At 51.3% G+C, this 12,319-nt stretch overlaps 1 protein-coding gene across 2 annotated transcripts in view; it reads left to right on the top strand.

The window, feature by feature from the left end:
- TNPO2 (transportin 2) overlaps positions 1 to 12,319 on the top strand; it is a 120,683-nt gene that overhangs the window by 102,474 nt on the left and 5,890 nt on the right. For both annotated transcript variants that reach the window (XM_069604115.1, XM_069604114.1), the window contains exons 21-23: positions 5,030 to 5,105; positions 5,760 to 5,859; positions 6,240 to 6,314. In XM_069604115.1, the coding sequence (XP_069460216.1) occupies positions 5,030 to 5,105; positions 5,760 to 5,859; positions 6,240 to 6,314 (251 nt within the window). The remainder of the gene's footprint in view (positions 1 to 5,029; positions 5,106 to 5,759; positions 5,860 to 6,239; positions 6,315 to 12,319) is intronic.

Raw genomic sequence — 12,319 nt, 5'->3', positions numbered from 1 at the left:
CGCTGATCCTCCGACCGCGGGTCGAGGGTGTCACACCGACGAGGCCCCGAGGAGCAGGGTAGGCCTTGTGATCCACACCCAAGAGTCTTTGATGAAGTTGGGCCCAGCGGGCTGAGCACCATGTCGCAGGCACGTGGAAGGCAGCACAACAAAATGGCTGCTCCCCCAGAAAGGGGCACCCGTCCGATGCCATTTCAGGAATTCGGCGAAGAACAAGCGTCAAGGTGGGACTGGCCTCAACCAGGTACGTGGCCGGCAGTCTACCCCTCATTTGTGCAGGGCAGCTTTCCTTTGCGTCCATATGGACAGGGTATGCAGTGGCTCCAGCAGCCCCCTGCTACCCTGTCGCACCCACTGCCACCTCTTTGGCCAGTGAGGAGGTTCTCTTTGAACTCCTCAGATGGGGGCTGCTATCAAAGACTCCATCAGGGAAGCCATCCCCGCCATGATAGCGGCACCAGACCCCTCCATTGGTCCCCAAGGGCCCGGTGCAGACGCCTCCTCTGGCTCCACAGCCAACTACGCAACCTCCGCCACCGCCTCCTCAGCCTCCGGCTGCGCTCCCTGTACCCCAGCCTCCGGCGCCGTCTACTCCTCCACAGATCCTCCAGATCCGCAGAATACGGACAAGGAGGATCCGGACACCCCATCCTTAGGCAGCGCCTTCCACTCCTACGAACGAAGAGCTGGACAAAAAGAAAAACCGCTCACAAACGGCATAGTCCCTATCCATTCTTACAAAGACCGCACCCAAATCGTACACCTAATCTCGGCAGCGCTCGGAAAAGGGTCGTACATATGGAGGGTTCCGCGGCTTCCAGGAACGCAGATCCGGGCAGCCGGACCGCTCGCTGTCTCGGAACCGGCGCAAACAACAAAAGTGGGGGAACGGAGTAAGGGCTTTTTCCAGTGCCCCCACCCCCTTCAGTGTCAGCCTCCGAAGAAAGCAGGCATGACGCGCCCCTTCGGGTCCACATGTCTCCGGTGGTGGGCAGGCTTGCTCTCCATGTACATTTCTGGCACCAGAATTGCCCGCCCCTACTGGATGTCTGAGCTGATGCTGACCTCCCCTCCTCCCCCCTCTTACTGGATGTCTGAGCCAATGCCGAACCCCCACTGGATGCTTCAGTCTCATTAGGGCTTCCTGCACTTCTACTGCCCGATTTGAGGTCTCAGTGGGGCTTATTGTACCCCTGCTGCCTGCTCTGTGCTCCCACGAGGAGTTCTCTGACCCCTGCTGCCTGCTGTGATCCCACGAGCTCTTCCACCCCTACTGCCTGCTCTGGGGTCCCAATGGAGCTTCTTGCACCTCTACTGCCTGCTCTGGGATGTACTCGCACCACATCTGCTTGCTCTGGGATTTTTTCGTACCCCCTACTGCCCTCTATGGGTTCTAATGAGAGATTCTCACCCCTACTGCCTGCTCTGGGTTCTCATTGGGTATGTTAAAGGTATTTGTACCGCGCACCGTCACCAATGGAATTGGTCCCCAGGCACTCTGGCGGATCTGTAAACGATAAGGTGGGATGGGTTAGTAAGGTGAAGAGGGAGTAGGATAGTGAGAGGAGTGGTGGTCTGTTGCCAGCTTCAACTCTGTGTACACCGGGTGCTGAGCTTTGGTGCGGGTATTGAATCGCTGTCAGTCCGCGTGTGCTTCTGCTCCGGCTTATGTGGTGTTGCAGTGTTGTGAAGTGCATGCGGCTTGTTGTGCGAGAGATGCTTGTGAGTTTTTTTGAGTGAGAGAAGTATGCAGAGTTCGAGCTTATGTTGGTTAGTGGGTTACCGGACCTTTAGCATGCTAACACAGTTTTGTCTAAGTGAGGCCCTTGTTGGCCTTCACAATCCCGTCTAGAGGCGGCTCAGGCCAAAGCACTTCGAGGGCAAGAATAGTCAACAGTTTAATCGAAGATTCCAGAAGGCCCTCTGGCCTACACTGCATGCTGTACCATGTCTGAGAAGGACTGAGATTCCCTCTGTGGATTGAGATCTCATTAAAATCCAAAGGAAGCAGATTATGAGGTCTGCCTTGGGTTCTCCAAGCGCACAGTCAAGGATCGTCACAGTAGCTTGGCGGCGTGGCTCAATGGTTTGGCGGCGTGGCTCTACGCCAATCCTGTTGCAAATGGGGGGGGGGGGGGGTATGCCTCACCCAGGACCGGCCGGTCTGAGGAGCGGGCTTTAAGTCCTTTGAATGCGCTCCATCCGTGGGGGCGTGCTCTGTCTGCCTCAAAGGCATCGCTCCAGCTCCTCCAAAAGTAAATCTGCTAACCTGGGGAAACTGCGAAGTGGGCTGACCTGGTCCAGGGGACACAGCGCACTGTACAACCCTCCGACCAGGCGTGAGGCTTTGGCCAAACTGGTGGAGAATGCAGAGCCCAAGACCGAGACGCTCAGGATGCAAAAAAGGGGGGTTGGGGTAGGAGGCCTCTACCATGCTCCAGGGCACAGATATCTTCAGATGAAGTCGACCTGGTGCCCCTTCACTATGCCGGCGGAAACGCTGAGGACGGCAGAAACAGAGGGGGGAAGACTGCAGGAATGCCGGCCGACAACATGGGGGCTGGACCCCGCAAGCCGCCATCTCCATTTCTCCCAGGGATGTATCGCTGGCTATCCTTTCTCTCCACACACTGGTGTCAGAGGTCCAGAGAGGATGCCCACGGCACCCTCCTCGCCGTCCACTGTAATTGTGGGCTCCTGTCAATCAAGCGAAAACGCCACCCTGTGCTTCCTCAGCAACCGCTGCACATGTCTGCCCTCCCCCATCCCGGGTACATGGACGACATCGATTCACCACAGCTGAGGGCTTCTTCCCCGACGAAGTGGGATCATTCCATGCCATGGTCCCCTGTGCGTCTGAGCTCTTCCAGCTGATGCCAAAGAGACCAGGAAGAAAAGTTTCTTTTTATTGCTATGAGGCCAACAGAGACCATTCTGGCGGTGCCTCTCAAGGACGCCATTTTGGTATGAGGGCCTGGCACTGATGAGAAATCGTGCCTCAGCAAAGAGACTGCCTGGAAAAGTACTGGTGCTGGAGTCGACACCCAAGTGCCTGCGGTCACAGCCCTCCCCGGACTGAGTAGTGGCAGCTGCAAGGAAGAAGTCTTCAAATCCCTCATCTACAGCCTCCGTTCCCCCAGCGAAGGGAAGGAGTTGATGCTGTGGGTAGGAAGGTAATCTACTCGGCAGCAAAGATAGTCAAGGCAGCGAAGTCACTTGGGATCCTGGCCAGATACGACAGGGAGCTGTGGTATAAAATGCTGTCAATCGGAGCACAGTCTTAAGTCTTGCACAATGTTAGTTTGTAGACAAATGACTTTTAGGGTCACAAGCTGTTAAGCCTTTGAAAAGCTGAGTTGTAATCGACTCCAAAAAAGTAAGCCAGTGCAACTCTCAACTGAGAGGAGCACAGCTAAAGAGAAGTACCCCAATCTTCAACAGTACCTCTGGTTTGGGTGCCTGAGCCTCAGTTGTGGAGACCAAGGGAGGATGTCTGGAGGGCTCCTGCTATGGCAATTTGGAGGTTGTCAGCAACTACAGGCTCATTTCGGATCAGCAGCACTTCGTGGCTCTAGTGCACGATAAAAGGGCAATTAAAAGGTCCAGGGGATGCAGCAATCTTTGTTCACTGTTTCTTTGGGTGTTTCTCCCAGTGGTCGACTCTGCCTCTAGTACCAAAACAGCAGGTTTCTCCCATTTCATGCACAGCCTAGGCTGTCAATCACATAGCAGGGTGGCTGTCCTGAAGGGGACAGCCAGCCTATCAGTACTGGTTGCTCAGGCATTCTAGAGACAAAGGACACTGGAGTTTCAGGAACCTCCCTCACGTCCTGCCTTTACAGACACTGGAGCCAGAGGCGGGCTTCAGGGCTGAAGCCTGTCAAAGGTAAAACCAACAAAGGGCTCAATTCAAAACCCAAGAAAGTCCTCCAAAACGGAAAATGGTGAAAAAAGACCAGGGCCATTTTTCCAAAATGGTCACCCATGGATGCTGTACTGCAGTGGAGGAATCAGCCTGCGGTAGAAACGCATAATGATGGGGAAACTTAAACCACTGCCACCAACCACTTAAAGTAGTGAGGGTAACCTACATTTTTTTTTTTACATGAGGATGTAGGATAAGGGTCTAGTAGGTAACCTCCAGCACTCCACTGTGCTGGACCTACAAAGAGAAAAGGTAAGTAAAGCCAATGTCACTTGACTCACTCCAGGGTTAAAGGTCTTAAGTCCAGCAAAAGACTGGGTCTCTAAGGTTGAAGGGAATTGGCACATAAATGAGAATTCTCCCCAACAGTCTTTAAAATGACACCCATAAAAAGAGCATCTGAGTGGAAAAAGGTTCCCACTCACTGAGGTATATAGGGAAAAAATCCACCAGTAAAGCAAAATGTCTTGGGGTAGGCACAGGTCAGGAAGATGTATCATTGTTATGAACACCCTGCACTGGTAGCCATGCTGACCAGTTCCCCCAAATGAGATGGCCTGGGCTCACAAGGGTTTTATACCATCTGTGTACCACTGATGTCAATGGACAAAAAGCTCCAAGACATAAGTCTATTGAAACTTTCTGGCTTAGGTATGAACATTGTTTACCTGCTACTACACTTTCTCATCTATGAAATAACTTATGCTCACTTTACTTGAAACGGTTTTACATTGTTGCATCTTAATTTTACTGAGATTATAATTTTATAACCATGGAGTGCACGTTCCCTCATTGCAGTATTTAAGTGTACTTTAACTGTCCTGCCTCCTGAACTGGGGTGCTGCCACTTAACTTGGTAAACTTCAGGGACTAACCAACAGTGACTAAGGCAGGAAGATGCACGTTAAGACCCGAGGGCTTAAGGAAACCTCCCCAATTGGTGTTTCAAGAAAAAGGATAAAATAATTTAGTTTCCAACATGTAGCATTACTACATCCACTTTTAATTGTACTGCAACTCGTATTGAGGGTTCACTTAAAAGGGTCTGCTTAAGGTGCTGACCGGGGAATCTAGTGTAACTAAAATGAGTGCTCTTTCCTACAGCAATCACCATCGGGCGGCTGGGATGTGTCTGTCCCCAGGAGGTGTCTCCAATGCTGCAGCAGTTTATACGACCCTGGTATGTAATTGTTAATTATGTAGAGCACATCTTTTGTTGTCGGACATGGTGACTTTTCTGGTGTAGACTACTCCATGCTTTAGGGTTTGTGGGTGATTTGTCTTGTGGTGGGATACATTAACATGTTTTGGACAAACATGTTTCAATGTGTGCGGTCTTCTCGTGACTTATGTGCAGTGTTTGAAGCTAATGCACACAAGTTGTCATTGTACCGAGGCACTTGGATAGACTTGTGTGGGTGGAAATACATGTCATTGGGTAGGTCTGGAATGATCAATATTTCTATTGCACTTGTACCACCCTAGTGTTCCCTGCCCTAAATAGTGTCCATGTGTGCAGTCAGAAGTTTCTGTATCTTTTGCCACGTGAAGCTGAGGTGAAAGTCAAGTGCACTTGGTAGCTTTTTAAACCGTACAGTGATTCATGCAACTTGGGAGTTCTCCTATTTTGTTAGTTCACTTTACTATTCTCTTAATCTGTGCAGAATTGCATAATCTAGATAGCCAGACATGACCTATAAATCTCATCCTATTGTGGCAGTTTAATGAAAATCTGTGAATAGTTGTGTAACATTGGTGCCATATCTCAGCCATCCAGTTACAATTTCTGATTGGTCGAGGCATGTTTCCACACTTTCATTTTTACACTCTGCAGGTGCACGTCGTTAAGGAACATACGGGACAATGAAGAGAAGGACTCTGCCTTCCGTGGCATCTGCATGATGATTGGGGTGAACCCCAGCGGTGTAGTGCAGGTAAACATAACTTGTGGGAAAGGCATCCTAGCTCCCATTACCCAAGCACAGCCTGGAGCATTTAAAAATGATTAACTATTGTTTCCCAACCATGAAAAGCCCCAAGATGGTGTGTAATAGGCTATCTGTAGTAAGCCTGTCTAATATGTGTGGTGCTTGCAAAACATTTGTGTAGCTCTCCAGTAAACCTATTGGACAAGAAAAAATGACTGCATATGTAAATGTCCCTGGGAAGTATGTTTTGAAGGATGGAGGAGGTGCATTTGAGCATGAAGCCACAAGTTCAAAAAAGGGTCTGCTTAATTTGTTGTCAATGTTGCACTTACTGGTAGTATTCAGTGGGAATTCCAGGTCTTATATGGCACAATGCTTGCTTTCAGGATTTCATTTTCTTCTGTGATGCTGTTGCTTCCTGGGTGAGCCCAAAGGATGATCTCCGGGAAATGTTTTATAAGGTGAGTTTTCTGTTCATACCCAAGCCTTTTTGAAAGTAATCAAAATAACTGTTGGATGGTCTAATGCTTTGGTCTGTGTAACTTAAAGCATAGTGGTGTATTTTTAGAAATTTTTGATCAGCCTGGGGTCTGGCATGGATTCACATGCTCATGAATTTTCCCAGTCAGGCAGGGAATCCTCAGTAAAAGAAAAAAGTTTCACTTTCAAATCTGTATTTTTCCTCGCAACCCATCACTGTACTCTGGGTCATACTGCCCCACCCCCACACCCCCCATCTAATGACTGCCCTCTCCCTAAGCCCCTGCTCTGGCAGCCATCTTCAGATTTTTACTTCGCGTTCAAGTTTTGGAGTCCTCGAGCAAAGCTCCAGGAGCTATTGTACGTTTTTTACACTTTTTTTTTCATGAAGTCTTATTTTTAACAGAGCCTATGTGCTCTTCTCTCCATCGGCTGACAAGCAGGGATCTGTTTGTTGGTGAATTTCAGCACCCCGCAAGGGCAAAGATCTTTGAGTTTTCATCGAAGTTTCCAGAAGGCCATCGGGCCGTCCCTCCTCCATGGTCAGAGGAGCAGAGAAGTTCCACTTTCTTGGTCTGCTCCAGCTGCAGACTGCAGGACAAACTCCTTCAATGGCTCCGTCTTTGCCCGGAACAAAAAGAAAAGGGATTGCAAGATCTGCATTAGGTTCTCCCAAGAGAACAATACAGAATTGTCACAGTAGACTGGTGGCGTGCCTCCATCTCCAGCCATCGCTCAAGCTCCTCCAGAAGAAGTCACCCAACCCGACTAAGCTGCGGGAGAAGCCTACGGTGGAAGAAAAGACTGCTGTCCTGCGTAAGAAGGCCCAGGCGGCACAGGACATATAGTCATTGACTATTGAGATGGTAGCGGCCGCTTTTGCAGGCCACAGGGCTTACCCTGTGAAGGTAGCCCCGACTGTGCTCAGGGTGTCCCTAACCCTGAGGCAGGGGGCCCTCTGCAAGGGCGGTGGAGAAGACACCAGAAAAGAGGATGCTGTTGCTGAGACCGGCAGAGACCCTGCAGGGTGCAAAAAGGAAGGGGCGTGATGAAGGCCAGCCACAGGCCATGCCCCAAGACATGGGTGGTCCTTCCTCGGAGGAGGACTAGGAGTCCATGTACACGATCCATGAGGACGGTGGAAATTGAGGGAGACGAGGGCGTGGGGCCTTGTACACCTACCGCCCGACCCTGGAGAGAGTTTCGACCCTACACATGTTTGTGTCTGAAATGCTGTAGGGCCCGGATCAGCCTCCTGCTAAAAAGAGGAAGTGCCATCCAACGCTGTTGCATTTTCCACACCCGGGCGACCCAGACACTGGGACGGACACAGCCACGGTGGGCAGTTCGCCGCAGCAGAGGACATCCCCATCGGATGAGATGGGATTGTTTCATGCCATGGTCACCAGAGCTTCTGAGTTCCTCCAGTTGACACCCTAGGAGACCAAAAAGGAAGGCTTCATCTACCAGTGGCGTTGGGCCAAGAGAGACCATCATGGTGGTGCCCCTACTGGATGATGTATGGGAAGGAAGGCCTAGCCCTATTGAAGAATCCCGCCCCGGCAAAGCGGGATATGGAGAAAAAGTACTGAGTGCCAGAGTCTGCTCACAGGTGCCTACGGTCACAACAGTTGCCAGACTCAGTGGCTGCGAGGAAGAGATTGTAACCCCTCGTCAGTAATCCCTCCAGACAGCTAACTGAACAAGTTGGACGCCATGGAGAAAGGTCATCTACTCTGCGCGTCGACCTTCAAGGCGGTCAATGCGCTGGTGTTCCTAGTCGGGTACGACAGGGAACTGTGGTACAAACTGGCCCTGATTCTAGAGTTCCTGCCTGACCAGCAGGTGGAAGCGGTCTCACTCCTCCAGGAGGCCAAAGTGGCTTCAGCCCATGCCATCAGTGGCCCTGGACATTGCTGACGCATGGGAACAGTGTCTGCCTTTTGTTGTTGCTGGTTGAAGGCCACCAATTTCTGTCAAGAGGTGCAAACGAGGGTACTGGACATGCCCTTCGGGGAGAACCTCTTCGGAAGGCAGTGAACGAGTCCTTGCAGGCAATCGACTGATACTGAGACTGTTCATGCCCTGGGTACCAACATCACCGCTCTTCCTTTCTCGCCTCCAGGGGAAAGTCTGGCAGGTCGATGGTGGTAGGCTGGCTGAGGGGGGTTTGTCAGCTAGTGGGGGGAAAAATCTGTCGGATGGGTGCTGGACACGCTCCTCCATCCACCCCACATACCCTGGGGTTTCAGCAAGTGCCTGCGGATCACTCCGATGACCGGCAGGAGCAGCACATCCCTACGCTCTTGCAGGAGGTACGGGCAATGTTACAAAAAAGGGCGATGGAACTAGTTCCAAGACTACTCCCTGGATCTACTCCAGATTTTTCTTAGCCAAAAAGATTGTAGGCTGGAGGTCCATTCTAGACCAGTGGTGCCTCAAGTCCCTGAAATTCTGGATGGTCCCCTTGCAGCATGTGCTTGGTCAACTGGAGGAAGGAGACTTCATGTCCCCATTCACAGGAAGCAGTTCTTACGCTTAGTGGTGCAGGGAAGACACTACCAATTCAAGGCCCTCCCTTTCGGCCCAAGGTCTGCTCCCGGGGGTTCACGAAGTGCCTGGCACCAGTGGCGGCCCATCTATGTCTACAAGGATATAAGTGTACCCATACCTTGACAACTGGCTCATCTGGGCCAATTCAAGAGGGGTAGCTGTCATACACACGAAGACGACCATCCAGCTGCTGACGGATCTGGGATTATCCAGCAATTATCCAAAGTCCTTCTTGGTAACATCGCAGAATGCACTGTTCCTGGGCGCCAGGCTCAACTGCGTAGCAGCAACCTTGGAGGAGAGGATGGCTGCCCTGCTGGGCAAGGTGCAACGGCTGCAACTTGCGTGCGGAGCATCAAGTCACTGCTCGGCATAATGTTGTGCATCTACCTTATCAGTATATGCTGGTTGCAGATGCAGCCTCTTCAGGAGTCCATGGACGCCCGGTGGATACAAATGGCTGGAAGCTTTGCAGACAAGATCCCAATCGACAGTTCCATCGAGCAATAAGGTGGGGCTTGCAATACATCCCAGAGGCATGGGTATCCACAGCCCCCCTTACCAAGAGACTGTCACCATGGATGCTTCCCTGGGGGCTAGGATCTCACACCGGACGTCTCCACGCCAGACGTCTGTGGCTACCGAGGAGAGGGATTGCCACATGAATATCCTGGAGCTGCGGGCAGTGTTCTGGCCACTCGTTCCCTCAAGGGCAAGGTGGTGAGGGTCTACACGGACAATACCACCACAATGTTCTACACAAGGAAGCGAGGGGTACCAGATCCCAGCGCTCTCAAGAGGTGCATGACTTGTGGCACTGGGTTGTCGCCCAAGGGATGTTTCTCAATCCTGTTCACCTGGCAGGAGTCCAGAACACCTCGCCGACTCCCTCAGCAGGGAGCTGCGCTCTTGCTACAAGTGGGAGCTTCGACAGGATCATGTGGACAGCCTCTTCAGATGGGGCAGACCCCAGGTCGATTTGTTTGCGGCGTTGAATTCCAAATGCCAGAAATTTGCCAGCAGCTGCCACCAGCAGAGTAGCATGGGGGAGGGGGCAAGTTTTCCTTCCTATAGGAAGGTTTCTTCCTGTACGTATTGCCTCCTGCTGCAAGTCATAAATCAAACTGCTGAGGCATGGCCGAGGCAAATTTGGTACCGGGACCTTCTCAGCCTGTCCACATCACCTCAGTCAAGCTGCCAGTGGTCACGGATCTGCTCATCAGAATGGACACAATCCTACATCACGACCCAGGATCGCTGAACCTGAAGGCTTGGCTCCTGCAGCTTTAGAGTTCGGAGGGTACAAGTTGCCGGCGGACTGCAGGGAGGTCCTTGCGAGAGCGTCTACTCTTGCAATGGACACACATGGAAGCATTTCGCCATGTGGTGCTGTTGCAGAAGATCAACCCTTTTTATGGTGACAGCCCCGCAGTTTCTTCCGTGCTTGTCCTTCGACAAGGCGGGGCCGGCGCACGCCTCATATCAAGGTGCATCTTGCGGCTCTCTCTACAACAGGTCTCCAGGACGGTCGTCTTTGGTCCCATCAAGTGAAGGAGCTGTCAGCTGTGTAGGTGCCCATAGAGCAATCGCGATGACTGTGTTCGTCTAGTGTGCCCCTGCTGGACATCTACGCCGACCTTCACATGATTCTACTGCATCGACGGGTATTCCAGTGACAGTCCTGGGTCGGCCAAGCAGTGCTACGCAATCTTTTCGCTTGAAGGTGAGCCTGTTCCGGAGGTAATAGTAATTGTTTTTGTTGAGCCTTGCCACCTCCTGTGGTTGTGTAATGTTGTACTGCTATTTATTCTTCATGAGCATGTGAATCCATGCCAGCTCCTGTGCTGGTGAAGAAACAAGTTACTTAACCTGTAACTGTTGTTTTCCATCATGGATTCACATGCAAACCCGTCCTCTTGCCCCTCTGCAGCTCTTGCTGGTTATACTGCCACGTTACGTGCCATCATATTTGAAGATGGCTGCCGGAGGGGCTTAGGGAGAGGGCAGTCATTGGCTGGGGGAGGTATGACCCAGAGCTCAGTGATGGTTTATAGGATAAAGACAGTGTGAAAGTGAAACGTTTTTCTTTTACTGAGGATTCCCGGCCTGACTGGGAATATTCATGAGCATGTGAATCCATGCTGGAGAACAATAGTTACAGGTAAGTAACTTGTTCCCTATCACGCCCCCTAAGGTCAAGCACTGTCCTTACTAGTGATTCCTGCCTCATTTCAGCCAGGATTGGCGGGTCTGCCTGCTCAACCATGGCTCCCACTCTGAAACTCCCTCCGCACATTCGACCCAACCAAGACTACATGGCCTTCTGCAAAGCTCTAAAAACCGGTCTATCCTGAAACCATGACTAGGCCCATCTAGAACCACTGAAAATCACCAACCTCAGGAACCGTGACTTCAATGACATTACATTGGAAAGTAATTACAGGCAGCCAACAAATGTTTGGGGAGATACCAAGCATGGAGACCACAGAAAGCGACCAAGAAGTCTCCAAGAGAATTAGGAACTGTATGCCACAGTTGGCAACCTTAGCATCCTGCAGGCTCAAAGATATGCAACTACCGACTCTCCGCTTCCTAATTCTAATACACGGGCCTAACAGCCTCTTGTGCCATCAAGTTGATGCCATTCCCCGACTACATACCCAAGATAAGATCCCTAAAATAAGATGCCGCTAAAGCATCCAGAATTCTACAATGCCTCTGTCCAGCTTTGCCCTTCAGCATCACTGCCTGTGTGTGACTACGTTGATGCGAGATCTCTGGTCCTATAACCAAGTCTCTTGCCTAGACCTACCCTGCAACCCACCATAAACCACGACCTGGAAAATGGGCTCCTGAGACCTAGTGCTGAGCCTAAGAATAATGACCCTCTGAGCAAAACATATTTTGGTACTACCTGTGAATCTACCCCAGTGCCGCTACTGCGAAACATGAGGATGACCACTGCCAGCTTATCCAGAATGTAATCCAAGAACAGTGGGCTCTCAAGAATAAATTCACACCAGACACGCTCCTCTCCTACCACTGTGTTCACTGTACTTTACACCAGGGCACAGAGCGCAGCTATACCCTCGCTCAATTTCGGCCTAGCTGCACCCATACGAACAATGCTCCATGAACGCCCCACCAACCCGCTAGAGTGCAACTATACCCCACGAACAAATAGGCCTAGCTGCACACAAACGTCCTACAAAGGCCTAATGCCGCCAGAATTCAGTCTGAAACCAACCACCTGATGGCACACATTCGACAGATCTCACTACCACTGCACCTAGTGTTATGTGCAGCTACCATCAGGAAAATCACACTAGCTGCACACGCATTGCGTGCCCCCTATATTGCCCTACTCTCTCGACTGAACTGGAATACGGTCCCCAAGGGTGTTCAGCCCACAACTGCTGAGAGATCACACCAA

The sequence above is a fragment of the Ambystoma mexicanum genome, chromosome 3q (assembly GCF_040938575.1).
Source record: "Ambystoma mexicanum isolate Mex_15411 chromosome 3q, UKY_AmexF1_1, whole genome shotgun sequence".
Taxonomy (NCBI): domain Eukaryota; kingdom Metazoa; phylum Chordata; class Amphibia; order Caudata; family Ambystomatidae; genus Ambystoma; species Ambystoma mexicanum.
This window is presented reverse-complemented; position numbering and strand designations above follow the sequence as displayed.